The sequence below is a fragment of the Delphinapterus leucas genome, chromosome 6, assembly GCF_059928025.1.
Source record: "Delphinapterus leucas isolate spDelLeu-1000000601 "Yukka" chromosome 6, BTC_Dleu_Yukka2, whole genome shotgun sequence".
NCBI lineage: Eukaryota > Metazoa > Chordata > Mammalia > Artiodactyla > Monodontidae > Delphinapterus > Delphinapterus leucas.
Genome location: NC_143134.1, coordinates 45079869 through 45104881, shown reverse-complemented (window position 1 = coordinate 45104881; position 25013 = coordinate 45079869). Strand labels below are relative to the sequence as shown.

Here is a 25013-nt window from a genome sequence, read left to right as displayed (position 1 = left end):
GATTGAAGGTTGGTTGAATCTGTGGATGTGGAATCCGCAGATATGGAGAGGTGACTGTATACAGTGTTTCCCAAAGGTTTTGGGCCAAAGGGAAGTCTCTCTGATAAGCAGTATCAGAATGGAGAGCTGGGAACAAGACTAGAGGCAGCCAGAACGGGGTGCAAGATTCTGTGTAGGTTCTGGGGGAGAAAGGAATGAGGACCAAAACCAAAGCCTTGACAGCAGGAATACAAAAGTAAGCTAAGAGGCAGGAATGGCCGGTCCTAGATGACTTCAAGGTTCCCAGCCTGGCCTCCCTCAGTGCTGAACTAGTGCCTGGCACACAGCCAGTCGGTACACAGTAGGAGTTAGGTTCCTTATCTTTCAGGAAAGCTGCTCCAGCGGGAGGAGCAAGATAGGGGTAGGGGATTATGAGGTAGAAACTACTATGTATGAAAAAGATAAGCTACAAGGATATACTGTACAGCACAGGGAATATAGCCAATATTTTATAGGAACTATACATGGAGTTTAACCTTTGAAAATTGTGAATCAGGGGCTTCCCTGGTGGCGCAGTGGTTGAGAGTCCGCCTGCCGATGCAGGGAACACGGGTTCGTGCCCCGGTCCGGGAAGATCCCACATGCCGCGGAGCGGCTGGGCCCGTGAGCCATGGCCGCTGAGCCTGCGCGTCCGGAGCCTGCGCTCCGCAACGGGAGAGGCCACAACAGTGAGAGGCCCGCGTACCGAAAAAAAAAAAATTGTGAATCACTATGGTACACCTGAAACATATACACTGTACATCAACTATACCTCAACTTAAAAAATAAAAAAAATTGAAAAAGGAAGAGAAGAAAGCTCCCCCATAGACCACTCATCTTCTAGTCCCTCCACCCTCGGAAGTCCGTCCTCGGGGCTCGCTCCTGCCAGCCTTTCTGATCACTCAGGTCTGTGCATCACAGCAGCCCTGTACACCATCATACGGGCCCAGCTGCCAGGTGTGGTGCTGTGAAAGCAGGTTTGTTTCTGTCTGGACTCCCTGCTCAGGGCTTCAGTGTCCTCCTCCTCACTGGGCCTTCCTGGCCCAGTTCTCTGCATACTGATAACAAATCTGGACACTCTAAAACGTTTTCTTCAAGGCCTGTATTAAAGACTTGGGTTGATGTCAAGTTCCCACACGAAGCTAACCTTAAATGACTTTGGGTGCTGCTCTGACAGACACCTTCCGTTAATTATCCAATTAACATACTCCAATTCAGAAAGGCACTAGGGTGTATTCTGATATCAAACTCAGTGACAAGTTCAGACTGGCTCCCAGAGGGAGAAGGTGCTTTCTGCCTGCAGCCAGCAGGGTTGGAAATTCCATTGCCGGGAAGAAGTGAGCAGAATGTGGTTTCAAATGCCACGGACAAATGGTTTTTTACCATCTGTGATGACAACTCACATGATAAAGGTTTACCAGCTTACAAAGAGGCCCAGGGTGTGGACGGCCACATAGCATGAGTCAAAGTAAATTCACCCCTTCACATGGTTCTTATTTTACATTTTCAAAAAGGGTAATGCAAAAATCACAGAAGCTACTTTTCCTAAAGACACTTTTTCAATTTATTTTGGCTGCCTTGGGTTTTCATTGCTGGGCGTGAGCTTTCTCTAATTGCGGAGAGCGGGGGCTACCTCTTCGTTGTGGTGCGCAGGCTTCTTATTGCGGTGGCTTCTCTTGTTGTGGAGCACGGGCTCTAGGCATGCGGGCTTCAGTAGTTGTGGCTTGCAGGCTCTAGAGCGCAGGCTCAATAGTTGTGGCGCACGGGCTTAGTTGCTCTGCGGCATATGGGATCTTCCCAAACCAAGGCTCGAACCCGTGTTCCCTGCATTGGCAGGCGGATTTTTTTTTTTTTTTTTTTTTGCGGTACGCGGGCCTCTCACTGTTGTGGCCTCTCCCGTCGAGGAGCACAGGCTCCAGACGCGCAGGCTCAGCGGCCATGGCTCACGGGCCCAGCCGCTCTGCGGCATGTGGGATCCTCCCGGACTGGGGCACAAACCCGCGTCCCCTGCATCGGCAGGCGGACTCTCAACCACTGCACCACCAGGGAAGTCCCACCTAAAGACACTCTTTATCACCTATAGCACCTACAGCAGGGCACACCTAAGAATTTGGGCTGGGTGGGAACTGCATTCCTCCTGAGGGTCAATCCTTGCAGAATAACCAAGCCCTGGTAGAGAGACCAGAAGTGAAGGGAGACACGGAAGAAAGAGATCTAATTCGTGACCATTACCTGTTAAAAATGTCATCATCTTCACCTCCCCAGCCCCAGTAGTTATTAGGAAATCCATTGATGGTGAGAAACTGTTGTTTACTTAGAGCAGAGACACCTCCAAAATACTGCACATAAGGTAGGCTGGGGGAAAAAAACAAAAACCAAAACACACACACACACACACACACACACACACACGACCAGTGGTTAGTAAGTTTTGACTTTTTGAAATAAAGCTTGTTCAAAATATAAACACTTCTAAAGTTATTTTTATTCTCTGGAACTTTTAAATTAGGGATTTATGCGGGCTCTCCTTGTTTGTTTTGTTTTCAGATCAGACTCAAGATTATCTTAGAGAAGACACAGATACCAGAAAGTAGAATCTTGCTCTTTCTAAGAACATTGTGTTGCCCCTGTGGTTATCTAGAAAATCAGTCTGTGACAAGAACGTAAGCCCAGTTCTGTTGCACCACTCAGGAACCTGCTTCCCATGTGTCTTGCTTGCTCCTGCACAGGAAATCCTTGTCCAGAAGGTCCTAGAAACTGCAACTGCTTTAGAGTCTCCTGTGCCCACCCTGCCAACCCCCCCTTTCCACCCCCAGCCCATCTACAGTCTAGCTTTCATTCTTCCAGAGATATACTGGCTTCAACACTGATCCCAACAGTCAAGACAGCATTTCTGAAAATTTGCTAAAATAAAATTTTCTTGGAAAATTCTATCATATCCTGACTTAGCAAAATGTACAATGGTGAATCTATTTTGACACATTTTCAAGGAGTAAGGCATCTGGGCTCTCATCCTTCCAAATCTTTTTGTATTTCAATATTTTAGTGGTTATGAATTGTGGACTCCTGAGGGACGCAGAGGAAGAACTGATGAGAAATGTTAAGAACCTGGACATGCCTAGAGGCCAAGCAAAAGCCTTCCTGTGGGTCTTTTAAAGCTTGCGGTTTTGTGACAACCCTGTGTGCAGCTCCAAACCACACTTGGGCTCTTACTGTAATCCAAAGAGACCAAAACCCATCACACAAATGAAGGAAAACTCTAACTCAGACTTTGAGGGGGAAGTCAGCCAAACCATATAGAACATATGAAAAAAAGATGCAATTATTATTTTCAAATATATTCCGGAATTCTGACTGTAAGCATACACAAGCAAAGATCCCTGGGAGCCTGCTTTAACAAATCAAAAATAATCTACTTGTAAATAGGTGTCATCATTTAAGTGCCAAGTCATCCCCCTTTGGCATACCGCACATTACAGTCTGTACTTGTAATGTGAGGGTTTGAACCAGAGGTAGCCAGGCCATTAAGGCTTCTTCATAATCAGTGTTCTTATAGAAATGGACTCTTAGCCACTTCAAGGGGGAAGTATATGCTATTTTGACAAGATTTGGTTTTCTTGTCTCTGCTGCTTTCTCTTATCTATCTGCCTCGTCTCCCAAGCCTAACTAGTTCTGGGTAAAACAAACACGATGCTGTGGTAAAGAATTAGGTAAGCACCACCACGCTTCAAGGGAGGAACTCAGAAGAGCTGGTGTATCTCAAAGGGAAGAAGATACACAAACAGGGAGGGAGAGAGGGAAGATAGGAGGGTACAGAGTGCCGTTTGTAGTCAAATTTCCCCCCTTTAAGGCAGTAAGTTTATGGTCTGAATGCCTTTAATTTAGAGGAAGGACTTCAGAGCATCCCTACATTCATCTCACAGCTCTCATGCTCCCAGCAAGGGAGGACAGAAAGGAACAATGAGAATAAATGAGTCTGAAAGAAGTTGTTGTATCTAAACCAAGGCATTGCTGGGCGGCAGAGGCCCGCCACGCTGCGGTAGTCAGCCGAGGCCAGGGATGCCTAGCACACGGGTACCCGCAGCGCAGCTTCCCAGAGCTCCCATGTTGACTCAGAACAGGGAGGGAGAGCTCAGGGTTCTCAACTGAGAGGTGACTTAAAACAATTTTGTGTTGATACAAACGTGGCTAAATTACGGAACAAAACGCAAATTTCTTTTTTAAGATTAAAAAAAAAAAATGGACTACAGGCTATTTTCCACCTGTGACAATGTGCTTTAGATAACACTGCTGCTCCTGGGGACAGGCTTCAGCCAGCTTCCTCACAAGGGGCATTTTGGTGGAGAAGTTTGAGCCCCAGTGTTTGAGCAGAAGCCTGTGCTTTGCAGGGACACAGAACCATGTTCCTTCTTAAAGTGCCAAGGAACATCTACTGAAGTATCCAAGCCCAAGAATTTACTGGGGGAAGATGATTCCAATTTGTTTCCCAAACTGTGTGGGGAAGGGGAGAGAAGAAAATGAGGTAATACAGCTGCTGTTTGGAGCCTAAAGACGAACACCATCCCAAATATAAAAACTCTTCTTGCCTGGATGTGCAGAGGTATGGGTGTTTCTGGACTCCATTTTCCTCCTTAAATAATAACTGACTATGGGCTTAATTCTCAGAGGAGGCATTCTCCTCCAGAGACTAAGAGGCACTCCTCCCGGGCTGGAGGAATTGCGTTCCCTAGTTGTCACATAAGAGACAAATGTGTTTTCTGCAGATTCCGGTGAACATCTCTTACCTAAATCCAAACTTATCCATTGCTACAGAAATGTGCCGTGGCTGTGAAAAACACCTGTAGGTGTTATGGTCGTTCATTGGAATGAGGTCCACGTCACTAAACACAAAGCAGTTGTAGCTATAGTCCTTCAGGGCCTCTTTAAAGCCAACGTTGAGGAGCTTCGCACGGTTGAACATGGATTCTCCAGCCTGGTGCAGAAACAAAAAAAGTGGTATCAGATGCTATAAGGCCTTTGAGCAGAACGCTCATGGGGACTGGTGACTTGTCCACTCCACGTGGTCATTAGACCATTCTTGGGCCTCATTTTCCGCCCTCACTTTACAACTCAATACCGAATGGCATTCCCTGAATCAGCAATCCCACTTCTAGGAGTTATCCTGTAGGACTTGCAAGTGTGCAAATGACAGGTGAACGTGTTCACTCTGTTCATCACACGTTCACCAACACAAAAGATTGCAAGCAATGACGTAAGCATGACCAGGAAACTGCTTAAATAAACCATGGTACAGCCATACAATGGAATAGAGCTGTTTACAAAAAATAAGGAGGCTCTAAAAGGAAATGATCATCAAGATGGTATTGTTAGGTGAAAGGCATTTAAAGATACATGTCATTTATTCATATAGTATATATAAGCTAATTGTGGGTCAGTCAGGTAACTGGTGACCATGGGACTTTTTCACTTCTACCTGCTTTGTGTGGTTGACTATGGTTTGATCACCACATTGTGTGCCTTCCAGGTGTTTGTCACTAAACTAGGTACCAGGGAAATACAGCAAACCCAAATCAATCTCTGCCCTCACAGTGCTCAAAGTGTAGAGTGGGGAGCAGTGTGATCCTCGGCACGATAGACACAGTGTGTATGAGCGAGGAGGACACCTGCTTCAGGGTGCCAACCATCGGGTCCCCCAGAATCAAGTGTGTTGGTGCAAAGGTACTTCACATTTTATTTACTTCTCTTATTTCCAGTCTCCCCCCACTAGAACATAAGGTCAATGAAGGCTGGAATTTTTTACTTTTTATTCACCCACTGCCTAGAATACTGCCTGGCATATAATAAGATCTCAGTAAATAACCACTGGATGGATGGATGGATGGATGGATGGATGATGGATGGATGGATGAGTAGACCAAAGATGGACTTCAACATACAATGGCAGATGGCAATCCTTTTGGGAGACTCCGACCTAAGGGGCCCCTCAGGGTCACCACCATGGGTCTGTGCTCTTACCAATTACCAATTCCCATGACCCCAGGTTAGTAAGGATAGTAACAGCATCGACACAGCCACCCTTACACTTAGTTCACAAGCCCTTCCATACCCATGCTCTCATCCTGGCCAGAATTCTCCCAATGTTGCCATGAAGAAACTAAGGCCACATAAATGACACAGCTGGTGCTGGAGCCCAACACCCTGGAATCCTCACTGAGTGCTCGTTCCCAATATCTCTTGGGATCAACAAGATCAGGGCCCTCTACTTTGGGGAAAAAATGTGCCCCAGAAGGGCCTGCAGTAGCTATACAGTCTCAAAGGTAGAATGCTGAATATCCTCTCTCCAGGACTCCACCAGGCTGCCTGTGTGAGTACGGAGAGCACAGACAGTGCCACAGCCCCCTGTCTCAGGAGGGTGACTCAGGGAAACAAACCACTTGAGAAAGACAAGTACCAGAAAGTCAGAAAAAGCAGCCCAGAAGAGTAAATGAAACATCTTACACAAGAGCTCCTTTCTTCAGTCCGTGACAAAGCTTTCTCACCATGCGTGGTAAAGGGAGAAGGCTGTGCCCTGTGGCACTCAGGGTGTTCTCTGGCTGCCTCACCAGTTAAGAATCATTTAGAATTCTGCCTTCAGCTAATTCTGTGTAAGTCATGAGGTCAAAAAAAAAAAAAAAAAAAAAACAGCCAAAGTTTAGGAAGCGCATATGAAGAATATGAAGTTGTTGGAATTATTACAATAACACATTGCTAATATTCTCTGGGGGAGATGATACACCAGGCACAGGTAAGTACTTTTCAAGCATGGTGCATCACTTAATCATCTCAACAGCCTTGTAACAACCTTCACCCCAAATCAGATTAACTTCATTCCTCCCGCACCCTTCTACCTCCCAGTGATGGGAGAGAGGCCTGTACCATCTTCCTCCTCCTGCCCCATAAAGACCCTAAAAGAGATAGCGTTCTCTAACATTGTGAGATAAAATTCAGCCCCATTGAACATTTTTCCAACAAGTGAAAAGGCAATATTCCAACAAAGCCTTTTCCCAGCTGTGTAGTAGGCCCCCAAGGGTGGCTGCCCAATGCTCCCTTCTCTTGGTCCACTCCCCAGTAACAGGAGCAGGGTGTTGGTGACCATGTCTGAACCACAGGACCTGGCCTACTGGCCACGACTGTTTGATCTAAGCAGATGCCTGAATGAGACTACGCTAAGCATTCTCCTCTCTCAGGAACTAGAAATATGGAACTATGAGTGGGCACCTCTGGTGCCAAACCCCAAGACCAGTGGAAGCCTGGAAGAGAAACCCAAGGAGCAGACCTGTTCTACCCCTTTCCACGTGTGTGGCATAACAACTCCTTCAACTCAATAAGGTGCTGCAGTGTCTGGCCCACACTTACAACTAGTGAGGCAGTTTTCCAAAATACCCAAAACTATACATCATTCCTCCCATCCTCCCTCTCAGCCTAGCCTCACCTGTGCGATCCTGGGAGCTGGAAAGGGCAGGGTACACTTTTGCAGGTGTACCTACCAGGGCCCCTAGGAACACCAGAGCAGCAGAATGGTAGATTAGGAAAGTGTGTGTGTGTGTGTGTGTGTTTCTCTTCCTCCCCTGGGATTATAGAAAAGTCAGTTCTAGGCTTCTTTGGATGAAATGGTACAACACCTTGGGTAACTTCCTGGATAAGAAAGACCCTGGGCAGTCTGCCAATCACCACGATTAACAGGAGGTTCTCGTTCCTCTCCAGGGAATAGGAAGACACCCAGCTCTCATTCCTGCCCCTCTTCATAGGGCACGTTCATCCAGTGCATCCACTCCTTTATGCACTCAGGGAAACACTGGTCAAGCACCTACTGTCTGGCAAAGCCAAATACACAATTGTGAGAGACACATGCACTCTTATCCCAGGAGTGCCAGCTTCTTCACTTATTAGCTATATGACTTTGGGACTAGGCCTCCATTTCCTCATTTGGGCACAGGGATGAAAACAGATGAGTTGTGTTCAAAGGGACAATGCATGAAAAGGCTTTAGCACACTGCCTGGCAATGAGCGAATGGCAGCTACTCTCATTGTCACAGGAGTAGGTTTTCCCATCCATCTTGAACAGTCAGCCCTTTTCAGATCCAACCTGGAGACTCCTCCTTCTCTCATGTTTGTATGCGTCCCTCCTAATCAGCTTCAAGATTCCTCCCAAATCCTGCTTCTCTGATGGAGGAAGGGGTTTTTAAAAACGATTAAGGCTCAAGTGAGTTAGCCTGTGGCTCATATGATCAGGACCTCTATAGCAGCAGAAAAAAGTCAGCGAGACCTTGAGAGATGTGTGATAAGCTTGGGAAGTCATACTCAGCATAGAGAAGTTGGTGCACTGGGAGCAGATGTCCCTCTGAAAGGCCGAGCTTTTTAAGTGCAGGCTTCATCTTACACTGATAGACAAGAGTTAGTTATACTTATCCATTCCTTCTAGGAATGGCCCCGCTTAACAGAGGGAGAGAACAGGGAGAAAGAAGAAAGGCCAAAAAACAATATGACATTCCCACAGCTGGACAGGGCAACTATCTCACTGACCAAAGCACGCAGAAAAGCCTGTAAACTGTTTATGACGGGGCATACAATCCTGACAGTGGGTGTATCAGTCAAGCGAAGCCAACAACGATCAATCCAGAGAGGACAGAAGCCTGGGCCTGGTCAGGCGTGCTGGCCTGGGGTAGAGGGAGGAGACGTGAGGTGGGAAGCCTGGCAGGGTCTACACCCTTAGACACTTCACGCAGCAAACCCAATGCCCTTCTGGCAGATCTGGGCGGCAGGGACAAATGTCTTAAAAAGCATCAGATGGCACAGTGGTTAAGAACCTGCCTGCCAATGCAGGGGACAGGGGTTCGAGCCCTGGTCCGGGAAGATCCACATGCCACGGAGCAACAAAGCCCGTGTGCCACAACTACTGAGCCTGTGCTCTGGAGCCCATGAGCCACAACTACTGAAGCCCACGCGCCTAGGGCCCGCGCTCCGCAACAAGGGAAGCCACCACAATGAGAAGCCAACGCACCGCAACGAAGAGTAGCCCCCCCTCGCCGCAACTAGAGAAAGCCCGTGCGCAGCAACGAAGACCCAACGAAGCCAAAAATAAACAAATAAAATTTTAAAAAGCATCAGATGGCTCTCCAGGGCATTAAAACCTTTTCCTAGAGCCCTCATTTATACTAAACATAAGGGAAGGCAAGTAGTATGTCCACTGAAAACAGAATCCTCATACACTGCTAGTGGGAATATAAAATGGTGCCGCCATCTTGGAAAACAGTCTGGAGTTCCTCAGATGGATAAACAAAGAGTCACCATATGATCCAGCAATTCTACTCTCAGGTATATACCCAAGAGAAATGAAAACACATCCACCAAAAAATTTTAAACACCATGCTAAGTGAAAGAAACCAGTCACAAAGGATCACATATAAGATTCCATTTATATGAAATGTCCACAATAGGCAAATCCATAGAGACAGAATGTAGATTAGTGGCTACTAGGGCTGGAAGGAATGGAGGAATTGGTAGCTAAGAAGTACAGGGTGGTTTTTTTTTTTTTGGCTTAATGAAAATGTTCTAAAACTGATTGTGGTGACAGATGCACAACTCTGAGTATACTAAAAAGCCACTGAGTTATATACTTTAAATAGGTAAATTGTATGGTATATCTCAATTAAGTGATTATCAAAAAAGAAAGAAAAGCCAGCTCCAGAGACAGGAGAGGACCAGAGTGTCCTGTTTCTCCCTCTTTCTCATATATCATTCTTGTCATTTATTGGGTGTCTAGTCCATGCTTAGCAGTAGGGAGACAGAAAAAGAAAAGACACAAGCCTTGCTTTCGAGGAGTTCCAAGTTAAACAGGCAGTTGTTATGGGGCGATGAGCTCTTTAGGGTGGACAGTTACCCGGGAGGGAAGAAAAGGAGCTCTGAAGCCCGGCACATATGGAGAAGTGGAGGTGGAAACACAAACCCAATTCTAGAAAATCAGAGAAGGCCTCGAAGAAGTTAGCCAAGTTTAGTTGGGTGGCATGAGAAGAATATTCCTAGAAGAGCGAGCAGCATTTGTAAAGGCTGTTAGGAAAAGAGAGCATTCAAGGAACTACAAGAAATACAGACTGGGAAAAAAAAAAAAAAGAAATACAGACTGGGAAAGCCAGAATAAGACATGAAGGTGGACGTGGACCAAAACATGGTGGGGGAGAGGGAGGCTGGAAACTCTGCTAAAATACTCAAGGTTTCATCTTTTATTCAGGAGCCCTTGAGGTTTTAAACAAGAATTATGCTTTGTGCGTCAAGGAGGGATTTGTGCCCTACTCCCCAAATGAGGGCAGTTTGGAAGCTGTTGCATGATTCATGTGAGAGACATCGGAGACGAGGCAATGGCATTGGGCAAGCAGAGAGCGCCTCCCTGGAAGGGCTAAGGCAAGGATTCCACTTCCCCATTTCATGCCTCACCTGCTCCCTCGGCCTGTGTACTGCACCTGCAAGCAGCCTTTGTGGGGCTTTCAGAAAAGGTACCAGAATCTGGTCTAATCCCCAGGCAAATCCTGTGGTTACGACAAGAGCAGCCTTTCCCTGATTGCAACAGGGGACAGATGACCAACTACAGAAAACCACAGCCCCAATTGTGCAAGTTCTAACAGTCTCTAGAAGATCCACCAAACCACCCTGGCTTCCCTGGATGTCAGGCCCCAGTGTGTACACCAGCACACATATCCCCCGACCATGATGGCTTGGGGGCTGACTATACCTGGCCCCTCTTCCACCAAGAGACACAGCAGCAGTGAGGTTGGAAACATCAACCGGAAGCCCAGGGTCTCAAAGAATCAGAATTTCTATGTGATGGGAGAGATAATTTTGCTGCTGTACACGTGCCCTGCCCATCACAAAGCCACCCCCGCAACACCGACAGTAACCCGCAGGCTCTCAAGCCCACAGATCCAGAGGCAGGTCTGCAGGCAGTGCAAATGTTTGCAGAAATACCCTCTTTCATACTTTTCTGTGCCCACTCAGATGCCAAAAGGAAAGACCTAGGCCGAATGGGTGGTAGGAAAGCAGCTCTGGCTGGGCAGCCCTGTGGCAGGACTGACCTGCAGGCCTTGGGATGGTAGACAGGCTGGCTGAGAGGTGATCTCCAGAGAATTACTGGGATTATACAAATGCTGAGTTTGTGGAGGGCAAATATCCACTCACCCAGGATTTCACAACAGTTGGGTCTCTGGCTTTGAACCATAATAATATGGTAGCCCTGAGCTTGGACAGGGCCCTCAGTAAAACCTGATCTGAGACTTAAGCTCTTCTCCCAGCAAGTGAAGGGAACGGGCCCTTTCAGGTTCAGGGTGCTGAGGGGGTGGTTCTCTGTTTGCCAAAGTAATTAGTCACAAGAGTGAGCACATCCTTGGCCTCTCCTGGAATAGGACACACGTCAGAGCCATAAGGTACCTTCAGAGAGAACTGAGCTAATAGAACAGCTTAGCAGGGATTCTGGGCAAGGTAAACACAGAGAACAGTTTTAAAACCCCAGCTCAACAGCAGCCACAGCAGGATGCCTGCCTCTCTCCCAGGGCGCAAGGCACTGAGACGATATTTTCTGCAGAAAAACACTTAGAAAATAAAGACTTCTTTTTCAGAAAGCAATTTGGCCACTTATGTTACGAACCAGAAAAATGTTTAAACCATTTCTGAACCCATAGTCTCGTATCTGAAATCTAGCCTGGGGAAATGAATCTAAATGTGGAAGAAGCAAACACAGAATAAGCTGCAGACTGAAAGATGTCCATTACAGTATTATTTACACTAGTGAGAAAGTGGAAATTATCTACATGTCTTCTAATATAGGAATGTTTATGTTAATTATGGTAGCACTACATGTTCAACTACTATGACGGCATGGAAAGTGATGATTATGAAGACTATGAAATAACATGGGAAGATGCTGATGATATAGGATTTAAGAAAAAGAGCAAGATACAAAAGTATATACACATACAGTATGAGCACAACTGTGGCTTGATTTTAAGGCAAAGTCTCTTCGACCTCTGCACAACAGGCTGGCTCCCACCAGCCTCAGCATTTCTGAGTGAGCCCACAGAGGCCGTGGCCTTGCCCAGGAGACCCCAGGGCTCGAGACGGCATCCTCTCAGGATTATTTACACAGCTTCCCCCTGACCAGCAGGGCCCGGGCTCTGGGTTGGATTTGGGGGCATGTGGACATTACCAGGGTGGCAGCAGTGTTGGCAGCAGCAGCAGCAGTCACAGCGGTAGTTAGGTCGGCATTCCTCTCTTTCTCTCTCTCTCTAGGAGGTGAAGGGCACAGAAGAGGAAGTAGGTGGAGAGCAAGAAGCAGATCACAGAGAGGAGGTCCTCCTTCAGCTTGCTTTGCTACAAACAGGATTAACAAATAAAAGCAAAAGGCCCCCACTAGAAGGAAAAAAAAAGAAAAAGAACAAAGAGACAAAGATGGCTGCAAGGGAGAGACGTAAGGAGGAGAGGCAAACGTCTAGGCTGTGACCACCCTTGTTCCAGGGCAAAGGCAAATTCCTAATAAGCTGTCATTCCCTGTCACGAAGTCAACGGTGAACAGAGAAAATGACATTTCCCAGAACAATGCCCAGGGAGGCAATTCCCCAGCTCTGCGAGTACCTGAAAGTGCTTCTACACATTCCCCAGGAGACTGGAGCGAGCCACGCGACAGAGAGAGGGGAAAAAACACAGCAAAGGAAACGACCAATCACTGGGGCAGCACGCAAGCAGGTAGGGTACAGATATCCGCAGCAGGGGGTGCTACAGAACAGGACTGGCCTCACCCCTCCCAAGCCCCACTCCTGCACACATCAATCTGGGTGCTACCAGCTCGGGCAGGAAATGGAAGGGGTGATGGTAAATAGACACAGTCAAGATGAAACCAAACCAGGGGGGCCTCAGGACCAGGCAGCTGTCCTCACGAGCCTGCTTCACTCTAATTCGTCTTGGCCTCGTTTAGGAACCAGCTGCCTGGCCCAGTGACAGAGGTAAGCTGCTGAGGGGTGGTGACAGATGCTCTCACTCACTGAGCGTGCAAAGGGTGGTCTCCAAACCTGCCCAAACCTGGTCTCAGACAAGCAGCCTAGAATCACCTCACGACTGTGCACAGATGAAAAGGAAGAGGGAAAAAAATTCCAAAGCTAGACGGAGACTCCTCAGGTGCGAGCTGGGGCTCCCTTTCAGGCCAGGTTTTACCTGTAAGCATGACAATTGCACAAGCCTTCCAGAAGGTTCTGAGGCTGCTACTCCAAAGCTGCTGCCCCCCCTCTCGTGACCCAGTGGCACTCATGGGGGCATTGCCAAGTGGATGTGGAGCTGTTCCCCAGTGAGGGGAATACACGTGGCAAGGTGAGGCATTCCTTAGGCCTCGGGTGATTTCTGTCTTAGCTCTGCCACCCAGCCGTCACGGGACCCCCAGCAACCTGCTCGCCTCCGAAGCCTTCCCTCAGCAGGGACAGTGAGGGTACCCATTGCCTCACTGAGGGGTTGTTAGGGTCAAAATTCAAAGTGAGACCGTGAAAGAGGTTCAGTCCCAAAGACCACAAAGTTTTATGACCATCAAATACCACAGGGCTTAGAGTAGGTTCTCTGCATTTTTCCTGAAAAGGGAGGTCACCCCGGTCCACCAGGGACAGGAAGCTTTGGGGAGAGGCCCGGGGGAGGGAGCAGAGGGAGAAGGCTGTGCGGGTTCCCAAGGGTCATGACCTGGCCTGGAGGGGAAAGGAGGCTTGACTTCTAAGAGACACAGACCTCTCCAGAGAACCCAGAGCAAGGGGTCCTGAGAGCAGGTGTAAGTAAAAGGGCAGGAGCCATAGGAAGCAACTCCGTGCTCCAAACCCTGACCCTGCGGTGGACCGTGCATGGAGCTGCGTGGTCAGGGAGATGAGCAAGTCAGACCTGAGGGTCTAGGGGCCGCTGGGCGGGGAGAGCACGCACACAGGGAATCATCCCTCCACTCTCCCCGCCTCACTAGAAAGCACAACGTGGCCTGGGACAGCTCGGATGGAGAAGTCGGCTCCACTCCAGGCCTTCACAGAGCTAATAAGGCTGGGGAGGGCCTCCCATAGTGGCCAGAAAAAGAGCAACCAGGGGAGGGAAGGGGAGGCATGCAGGGGGAAGGTGGACGGTGCAGCATAAGCAAAGGGGAAGGAGGGCAGCTGGGCATGTCTCGGAGATGGTGGCGAGTCCAGCGTGGCTGTGGCCTAAAGGTGTGAAGGAGGCCTGAGAGGAGGTGGCCGGAGGTCGGTCAGGGTGGGCTGCAGGGGGCCTCCCTCAGATGCCAAGCTCAGGCCTTCAGGCCCTTTAGACCCTCGCCTGTGGACGGCAGGGACATACTAAAGAGTTTAGAGAGGGCATGACACGGCCGGAACTAGAAAAATTGTAGGCAGCTGAGTGAGATCAGAGGCACCAGGGGATATACAAACAGAATCAGAGAGACAGATCCTGGGCACTGCTTCTGGGGCAAAGGGCTGCCATGGTTATTACGAGCCCACCTGGCCAGCTGGCCTGCATTCCTCACCTGTTTGTTAATTCCCATGGCAGCTAATCCCACAAACATCCTGTATTTCTTATTTAGGGCTAGTGCCGCCAGGGTGACAACCTGCCTTCCCCTTACCTTTGGTGGTTTTATGGTTTCCTTTCCCAATTAAAGTATGAAGGAGTGTAGTGTGCACCCCACCTCCCATCTGCTACGACGTCTTGATGTCCTCCTCCACACCAAGGTCCCAGTGCTGGACCTTGGGCAGGACACCTGTGCCTCAGAGAAGTACCCTTGTCTCCGAGAGGCTGGACCTGCCAGAACGCTAATGAGATGTTCAGATGCCAGCCGGCTAGGGCAGGAAGAGAGCTGGACACAGAACCAACAGCAATGCTGCTGCTTCTCCAGGTTTACTCAACCGGTAAAGCACACCACCCACCTCTACCCCGCTTACTGTGAGATGGAAGTTTTTACGGTGATTGGAGGGGACTAAGCCAAACGAAAGTGGTTAATAGCTTAGTATGGACAGGGTAGGAGCCACAAAAGCCCATGAAAGCTCACTCCTGTGTGTGGAGCTTGAGACACAACCCTTCTCTGAAGAAGCTGGTGGGCTTGCCGTGGTCCCTAAGTCCACTATCTGACCCCACGGAGGCCACACAAGTGGGAGAGAGGGTCTCAACGCTGGTATTGAGTGGGGGTGAAGCAGGAGGCGGGGAGAGAGCAGTAAAGAGTTTATCACCACAGTCCTGGGCAGAGAAAATAGGCAGGAAGAAGGGGACAGGATGGGGCGGGGGGGTTGGAGAAGGAACTCAAATCAGCTAATGTTTACCAAGGGTTCACTGTGTGCCAGGTGCGTCACAGCCCTGTGTGCTAAGGACTAAAACCTTGCCTTCCCACTACTGAGGAAACCGAGGTGTGAAGGACTCAAGCCCAAGGTCACTGAGCTGGCAAGGAGCAGAGCCGGAACCCAGGCAGCCTGAGCCTGGTGCTCACTCCCAGCCCTGGACACCCAGCTTTGAGAAGGAGGAACTAAATGGCCTTGAGGAGGGAGTTAGTGCTGATGCACTGAGAGGGCACTAGGAGACGGGGACTGGCCTCTGAGCTGCAGCCCTACTGTGGCTTATGTGGCTTCCTACCCGTCACTTCCCCTCTCTGAGCCTCAGTTTCCTCACCTGCAAAATAGAACAGTTTTCACACTATCTGGCCTCAGGGGTACACATGAATCCCAGCAAAGACTGAAGGGGAAGTCAGGGGACAGAGATGGGGTCATGGCCCCCACTTCAAGTAGAATAGCACCATTGTGACACACTGTGGATGGGGGCTGTGGAGGATTTTAAAGTGGCAGGAAGAGGTTTTGTTCTTAAAAACCTGTCTGAGAACCCCGGGACTAGATGTCTCAGGGGCCCCTCCTATTTTAAGCACTTTCTCATCTTAAATGGGGTATGTGTTGGGGGTGGTGGTGAATGAAGCATCAAAATGACAGCAGGGTGTCTGAGACAGGAAGACGCTGAGAAGCCTATTTCCTCAACAAATGGTACACAAAGCCCAAGCCAGATGCTATGAACTCCCTTTCCCTTACTATAACAGTAAAACAGAGAACACAGGAAGGTCCTAATTTGTAGACGGGGCACGCTCCAAATGTTTCCCCTCCCACCTCTTTCTTTTCAATGCTTAGGTTTCCTATCATCACTTTATTATGGGTTCTTTATACAAAGATATTCTTCACTGGAAAGGTAGAGCAGACTTCAAGCTTCTTTATGACTTGGTTACCTGGAAGTCAGATCATATTTTCCCAAAGAAATAATCAGGGCGGAGCTGGAGCAGAACAAATTAGATTAACTGGGGGAGAGGGAGATAAGGAGGAAATTATTCACCGAAGGTGAAAAGTTAACCCTTGGAAGAGAAGGAAAAGATGAAGAAGCAAAAAGACACGCACTGGGGGCAGGGGTAGGGGGGATGGGGTGGGGGAGAGACGACAATACAGACAAGACTAAAGGAAAAAAAGAAGTAAATGTTACAATGCTTTTCTCTTGTAAAAATAAAATACAGTGTGTGTGTGAAAAATAATAATAAAGTTAGATGTTGACAAAACTAAACTCTTTTGTTAGGGATGCATGCAGGTTAAAGGAAATGATTGTCAAGAAGTGAGGATGGTGTTTAACCGGGAAGAGGGAAGGAGCTTGTGATGAGAAAAGGAGATGGGAGGTTTTTAAGATGCTGACAAGTATCAATACTTTCAGATTCGAGTAGTGGTTATGTAAGTATCCTCTTTTTATTTGTTACATTGACAGTTTTGTTCTGTGCACTTCTCAGTAGGCATATCGTATTTTACAATTAAAAACCTGCATAAAGAAGAAGAAAAAAAAAAGATGTAAATGTTTGAAAAACGAAAAATAAAATACTTCCGATGCCGAGATACATGTGGGAAAAGATAGGAATTGGGGGTGTTTCTCAGTATCCTAGGGAAAGTAAGAAGGTGGGAGGGGAGGAGGTGTTAATGTAGGCCTGCTTTCCCCAACGTTCAATTCACGGAACACTCTTCGCTTGAGATGGTTCTTGGAAAACGGCTCTCCAGTCAGATGAGCTCAGGAAACACTATGTGCGGAGTCCTTCCGGAGGCTGTAATGTACACCAGTACACTGAAGGCTCTGCAGGAATGAAACCTGCTTCGTGTTGTTCAGTCCAGCATTCCTCAGATGCATTTGGCCTCAGATCTCCATTTCGGAAAGCACACTTTGGGAGAAGCCCCATCTTAGGCAGTGTCCAGTGTCAGCTGGCACAGCGGGGCCACTGGTCCAAGCTGGCTTGCTTAGTTGTTCTGCCAGCTTGGACTGGGGCGGGCAGGAGCAAAGAGCTGGTATAGGACATTTGGAAATCTGTTATCGGAAATGTGGGGAATATCTATATAAGCGTGTCATAGGAATTTAAGATAGCGGCTAAATTTCACTGGTCCGATATTTGTTTTGACTTCATAATTGAAGGGAAATCTCACATTCACCTAAAATACAAGCTTTCTATACATTTGCATTCTCCCCCCGGGCGCCCACACCAAGTCTTCCTTGACCACAATCACCTAAATTCAAAAACTTGGCATCATCACTAACTATCTTTTACACTCTTTACCCAAGTATATATTTTAATCTAGTTTATATGCCATCCAGACCACAGCTGTCTCTCCTCTGCTCAGGCAGATTTGTGGGAGGCCACCAGATGCCTTGATGAATAAGATCTGACACAGTGTCTACAGTGTATCATTCATCTACTGGTAAAACAACTGTCAAAGAGGGAAAGGAGATGCAGCTGGCGTGGCCTGCTCCTCGTAATCTCTGCTGGCCCCTGGTGCTGGTGGCTTCCTCTCCCAGGCGCTCACTGCCGTTGCTTTAATAACGGGCTCCTGAATCTTGCCATGGCCAACATGTGCTCACTGGCATCAGACGAGTGTTCCTTGATGGCAGGGTTTTTCTTAAGCAAGTCTTCTGGTCCAAGGAAGGCCCACCAAGTCCCTCAACTTTGATGGAAGCTGTCAACTGCTAGTAATCTTACTACTCAAGCTAACTTACTACAAGCAGACCCAGAGTTTAACTTGAAATGAAATGGACACTGGACCTTTTAGAAATGGAAATGCATCCTGTCTCTTCAGATGAATTTCAAGGGAATTTGGTATATAGATAAGTTAGATGTGTTATTCCAACTGGGAGGTTATAGTCTAAAGATAGGAATTTAGGTATTCAGGATAAACTTGAAACACCAAAGTTATACTCTTGGGAAAAAACAAAACAAAACAACACTGTATGGCATTTAGCTCATTTGCACCAAGATAAGGAGGGGGGTGGGGGTGGTAGTGGAGTTGCAAAATGCCAGATGTCTAAAAAATCACTTCCATTCCTTCACCCCTCATTACTCACATATTTGAGTACACAAGCACGCGCATGCACGCGCGCACACACGCACGCACGCACATGCACACACGTGTACACTCCTTCCCTCCCTCCCTCCACCTTCCCAGACCTCACCTGGTTGATAACATAGATGCCATAGTCCAACTGCTGACGCTGTAGGATTGGGTGCAAATAATACAGCCAGTACTTGAGGTGTTCCTGCCGGTTGCGGAACGGAATGATGATGGCCACCTTGTGAGGAGAGATGCAGTCCTTGGGGGTATAGCGACCACCCACCTTCACCTTCGGGTTCTGTTCCTCCACAAGCTTCAGGTCCACAGCTTTGTTAAACTCAATCAGCATGGGGCCAACTAGAGAGGTGGAGGGAAGGAGAAGATATCAGGCCACGGGACTCTGCAGGTGGCCAGGCCGCTACCGCTGGAAGCATCTCCTCCTGGGAGGCAGTGTGGCTGTGGAAAAGGCACTCAGGCCCAGCACTGGGTACCATGTCCAGAACTAGCATGACTGACCATCCCAGGAAACCCTTCAGTATCAGGCAAACCCAGACAGCTGGTCACCCTCTGAAGCACTTCACCTTCCTAGGACCCACTCCTCTCAGACTATGTTGCTCAACTGAAAAATGGAAATGGAGTAATTCCTGCTCAGACTTCCTGACAAGCTGTAGTAAGGATCAGAAAGCATGGCTGAGAAAGCACTTTGTCAGAAATCCTGAGGTTGAAACTCTGCCACCTCCCAGCTGTGTGGCCTTGGACAAATGACTTACATCATCTCTCTGAACCTAACCTAGTCGGGGGAAAGTGTGCGTGTGTGTTGGGGAGGTCCCTGTGGAGGAAATGAGCCTGAAATTACAAGGCGGCAGAGAGTGGCATGAATAACCCATGTCTCAGGAAGGGAAGTGATGCACAGATGAAACAAACTCGACGGGCAGGGACTGGAGGAACTAAGGGGAAGCAGAGAGAAGAAACAGCCAGAACAAACATCAAAGAAGAGTGCTTAGAATAAGCAGGGGATGAAGAAGGGAGGAAAAGTCAGGGGCAACTCCAAAGTTTCTGGCCTAGAAGAACATGGCTCCAAATGAGAGAACTAAGTTAGTAAGAGAGCTCTGGGCTCAGAAGACAAATTGATGAGACGTGGATGGTGGCTTGTGAGGTAGTGCCAGGTTAGGAGTAGAGGAAAAGGCAAGGGTGAAGATCCAGATACAGGCATGAAAGTCCCCGTCTCCTAAGTAGAAACAGGTGGAGCTGAGAGAGGACCTCACTCCTCCAAGTCTGACAACCACCCCTGCCACAGCACACATGGGGAGGGCAGGAGAAAGATGACTAGCCTAGGGACACACAGGGAATTGGGAACAGAGTCAACACTTGAACCCAGGTCCCCAGTATTCCCTGTAGGCCAGACTTTCTCAAAGTGGGTTCCAGGAAACACTAGTCCCAGTGAGATGCTCAATGGAAGAACACGTCCCCTGGTCAAATAAGTTTGGGAACGCTGCATACTAAATCTTGCTTCTGGGAAGTCATAATGCATACCAAAAGCTCTGAGAAGCTGTGCAGTCAAGAAGTTCACTTTATCTATCTCACCACTTCCTAAACTTATTTGGCCATAGAATCATTTTATCAGGGAACATACTTTAGGAACCATTACTCTAGCATAACCAGCTTTACCTATGGAGTAGACTATCCACAGGAACAAAGGAAGGAACCTAAACACTACAGAACAGAAGCCAGACCCAGACCACAAACTCAGAGCAAGTTCACCTGAAACATGCTGGTGAGAACCACCCAGGGTCCAGTGTGCAGCCCTCTGTCGCCCTGTTTGTTTGTCAATAGTATGTAGCTCTTCAAGCACCTCTTGTCTTCAGGGATCACTCACCCTCCTGAAATGAGGCAGCCCAAGAAAAGGAAGCTGTGACTCTCGCTCCCCTTGCCTGTCAGCAGGTATGGACCTGCATCTCCTCCTCTTCTCCCCTCTCCTGGATCCCCAGGACTCCTCACACCTTCCCTCCCTCTGACGCTGACCCAGTTCTATCATCACAGCACCCGCTCACATTAGTTCATTTTCTTCTGAGACACAGCTCTGATCCTATCACTTTCCTGCTAAAACCCTCTGATGGCTCTAAGGCTATAGCCTTGGACAAGGTAGGGCTAAGCCTCTTAGCTTGGCAACAAGGCCCTTCAGTCTCAGCTCTACCCTCCTTCCCGTTCCAATAAACTGTGCCTATGCCCACACTTTTCCCTTTGCCAGAAACGCTCTTCCCTCTTCCCTCTAACGTCATTGAGAGACTAGGATCTTAAAATCAAAGCCCCAATCTGGCCTTGTCCTTTTGCTCTCCTCATTCCCACAGAGCTCAGACGGCAGACCCCGTGTGGCAGGAAGGGGGTCTTCAGGGATCAAAAGCCCTAGTCTCTGCCTGGCCGTGCACCTCGGTCTCTGGAGGAACAGAGGCCTCACAGATCAGTCCCTCACATGACTGCCTGCTGACCCAGCTCCAACCTCCCAGGGTGCCCTCAGGTGAGTAGGTACTATGTCCCAGAACCAAGTAAGGGGTCAGCCTGGCCATTGTCTCTACAGAAAAATGTGAGGAGTGTGAACACATTCTATCATCAGAATCATGTGAGGTAATCAGTAAAAATATGGAATCTCAGGCCTCTCCCCTAGAGAACCTGACTCGGTAGATCTTGGGAAGGACCCACGTAAATAACAAGGAGCCCAAGGGATTCTTATTGGGCAAGATGGGCAGAGGGGAGCCGGACCGCCCATCTTCACAAGCCTTGGGGCTTTCATGGAGGGAGCCCTTTCCCACAGGGTCCAGCAGGCCTGGGTTGCTCTACTCCCCAACCTTGGGCAAAGCCTTTTGGGAGACCCTGCTGCACAGGGTGCTTGTGAAAAACATGTAAAGAAGACCTGTCATTGGGCTCTTCTCACTTCAGAAGGCCCCACGACATCTGCACCCCATCCCCAGCCTGCCCCACCTTTGGTTCTGAAGATGCTGCTAAACATAGCTCCATTTTTGGGAACCCAAGAGGCATCTGGACTGTCACCCTACCAAACTTCTCACAACTTCTGAAACCAACCCAGAAAACAGGAATTCACACTTGGTCTGCCCACCCTCCCTGGAGCAGACACCTGCAGGCTAGAAGCGTCTTAATTTCGCCCCTTCAGCAGTTCCAGAAAGATGGTCCTGAGGTAGTTTCCTGGTCAGGAGAAAGGCTGCCTGGGTCCTAGTTCAGCTCTACAAAGTGACTTGTTGGATGATCTTTGGGCGACTACCAGCCAGCCACTCTCAGGATACTGGCTTCCATTTGCAAACTGCAGGGATTGGAACTCACATGAACACTTATTTAACCTCACCTCCACCACCTCCACCTCCTATGGCCAATCCGCTTCTGCTCCAGAGTTCCTTCAGCAACTGATAACACTGTCTACCCAACGACGGGAGCTGATAACCTGGGTGGTGCATCTTCTATCCCCCTCCTCTTCCTTCAGCCCCCGCATAGGGGTTAACAGCATGTGACCGTCCATCCACAGGAGCCTACTCAACCATCAAGCCAGAAGAGTTTGTTTAACATAAACGTTTTCTGTGGTGTGTCAAGGCCACTTTCAATTCGTTTCAATCAATACTTTCTGGACACCTACTGTGTGCCAGGTCAGGGAGGTGGGAGGTGATGGGATGGACAGGACAGTTCCTGACTTCAAGGAGCCCCCTGCTGAGCGTGGCAGGACCCACGTGAAAACCACCCTGGTTCAAGGCTGTCCGAGGGACTTGCTGCCCCAGCGGCTCCATGCAGAGCTTGATCACCGAACAGCCTCTTTCTCACTCCCCTACTCCTCCCTGTGCTCTCTCACAACCCTGCCCTGTCTCCCACACATCTAGAGCACCCTGACACCCCTTCTGGCCCAATCTGGCAATTCTTTTCCCTGCCTTCTCTCCTTGAAGCTGCCACCGCTCTGAGAACCGCCCCTCCCCATTCACACCCCAGAGATGGGTCAGTGCTTGGCAGCTGTGGTGGCTCCAGATCCGGGGCTGAACGTTTTCCTGGAGCCGGCACTAGCCGGGAGGCCTCCCTGCATACCCGGCACACCTCCTGCCACGAGGCAGGGGACGTCCTTCGTGGCACACCTGGCTTTGCCCTAATTAGAAAGTCCAAAGAGCTCAGACTCCAAGAGGGCAGTGACCAGCTCTGCCTAGAACCACACTGACCTGCCAGCAGGTCTCAGAGCCACCGCGGGGGCCTCAGGAGAGGCGTGGGGGAGGAAGCAGAGGGCTGAGCCTTCCCGACGGTCCTCGGGCTGAGCCAAGGCCCCCTTGCTGTGCAGCGCGTGGCGCGTGCTACCAGAAGCCCTCGGCCCTGCTGGGCCGGCTTGTGTGTTTTCTTGGCTCTAAGAGCTGGGAAGCAGGGTTACGTAAGCAGATGAGCAGATGTGAGCCTGTCCTCGGCTCCCCCCACTAAAGCCCTGCCACGTGGGCCTCTCAGCTGGGAGTCTAGGTCACAGCCTTGCATGTAAGTCGCTCAATAACTTCAATGTGTGAACTCAACTCAGACAGATTCCACTGCTCCCTCGCCCAGCACGGCAAACCCAAACACACATATGCCCCTCCATCAAAAGCCCTGTGAATCCAGAGCCAGCCCAGCACAGACTCCCTGCCTCACTTCCAGGCTGGCTGAACCACTCGTTCATTCCTCTAGCCTCAGCCAAAGAGGCTGGAACATCTAGCCACTGCTTCCCAACGGACCAGCCAATGGGTCAAGAGAGTCCTTGGCCTGTTGTGGAGTGGTGACAATGTTTCATGAGCCTGAGACAAAATGGTCAAAGATAATGTAAGTGGTCCTTCATTAAGCTCAATGTAATCAATATATCAGAATGCCCATTCTTCCAAGATGAAGTGCTTCTTACTCTTTAAATGTTAAAATCCCCTTTCTTTTATGAAATGATCACAGTGGATTTTGATGCTGGATTGATCTTTTTTAATTTAATTTTTTTAAAAACCCTTACTTGCAGCCATGGGTCAGGCCTCCAAGTTTAAAAACAATTTTTTTCTTGAGCAATGAAATTCACTGATTTGGGAACTAGCTTTGTGGTTCAACAAGCTGAGATGTTGGAATCTCTTCCTTGGTCAAGCCTCAGACCTAACAGTATGGCATAGCCCCCCTTCAAGCCATTCCTCCCGCTGCCCACCCCTCAGCCCCACTACAGTGTTGTTCCTCAGGCTCTTGTGGGTGAGCCATTTTTCTCTGTACCAGTCTTCCGGCGGCCAGATGTATACTGGAAGCCAAGCCAGGCACTACTAAATCCCCAGGTTTGGGAATGACAGTTGTCTGCAGCGGTCCCACCAACTCGTGATGCCCCTTGTAACCCCTTACACTAAAAATGAGAAGCACCGTCTACTGCATGGGGCTCATTCCAAATCTTCTCCCCAGTCCTTCAGGGAAGAGAAGCTCTCCAGAATTCTCCAAGGACTTCCTTATCACCAATCCAACAGCTGCCTGGCCTCAGCTCAAACGTCACCTCCCCTAGGAAGCCTTCTCAGATCACTCAAGGTTGGTTCTTACTTTTCCTCCGCCTTCTTTAAACACTCATAGCACCACATCCATTCAACCATGTACCTGGTTAGCACACACCACATGCCAGTTGGTGCCGGGCATGCAGCAGTGGGGCTGGGTTAAGAAGAGGCCTTTGCCCTTGGCAGGGGGGAGACCAGCAAAGCAAACAATGACGGTGAGGGTGACAGTGGTGAGAACAGCTGAAATGGCACAAAGGGAGGGGAGTCAACTCCGGGGCCAGGGAACAGAGTCAAGAAAAGCTTTGCAGAGAAGCAGCTGACTCCACTGGGCCCCTCAGCTCCCCTCTGGGAGAAGAGTTGTGAGTGTCCACTTGGCTGCTATGGACACGGAGTATGTCAACAACTCTGAGCTGAGTGAATGGTGCACAGCTATTCTCCCTGCCACCAGCGCGAGCAACCAAGAGGATTTCAATAAACCTCAAGAAAACCTGATGGAGGAGCACAGGACAGAGAGCCACCAGATGGGACTGCTCAAGGCTCACGTTAACCATGTCTTATTGGGTTTTAAAATCTAAATCACAAAGGCTTCAAAAGTACTGGAAATGATTTATTTCTTAAACCAGATGTTCAGGGTATTTTTCTTTATACCTTTCGGTATATCTTTAAAATTGAACAATAAATATTTAAAAATATAACCCAAGGACAACAATTGTGACCCCTCCTTCATCCCTTTCTCAATAAAGAAGTGTCTTCCAAAATAAAGACTTCAAAACATACAACTCCGTGACCAGAAAACAGGAATAATCTATTCCAAAGGCTGACTTGATATGTCTTGGGCACAGTGCGTGCAGAATACAATTTCAACACCCACTGTTCTTTCTGCCAACTCACCATCCAAGCCACTATTAGACCCTGGGGGGAAAAACACTTTTTCAACAGGAAGCAGAGCATATTTGTGGTCTCAGAACCCTGCATTTGGGGGCGCAGAGAAAAACAAAATATTTGTTCAAAAAATAAAAGATCCTGCCAGAGGAAGGCTGCAGAGCAGAACCCAGGTGGCCAAGGGGAAGCTGGGCCAATA

The 25013-nt window shown here is 48.8% G+C and overlaps 1 protein-coding gene across 1 annotated transcript in view; it reads right to left on the bottom strand.

The window, feature by feature from the left end:
* The window catches only part of B4GALT1 (beta-1,4-galactosyltransferase 1), an 81149-nt gene that overhangs the window by 4634 nt on the left and 51502 nt on the right, over positions 1–25013 (bottom strand). Inside the window, exons 5-7 of the mRNA XM_022551697.3 lie at positions 18547–18782; positions 4803–4990; positions 2251–2373 (exon numbers count right to left, since the gene is read on the bottom strand). Coding sequence (XP_022407405.1) covers positions 2251–2373; positions 4803–4990; positions 18547–18782 — 547 coding nt within the window. The remainder of the gene's footprint in view (positions 1–2250; positions 2374–4802; positions 4991–18546; positions 18783–25013) is intronic.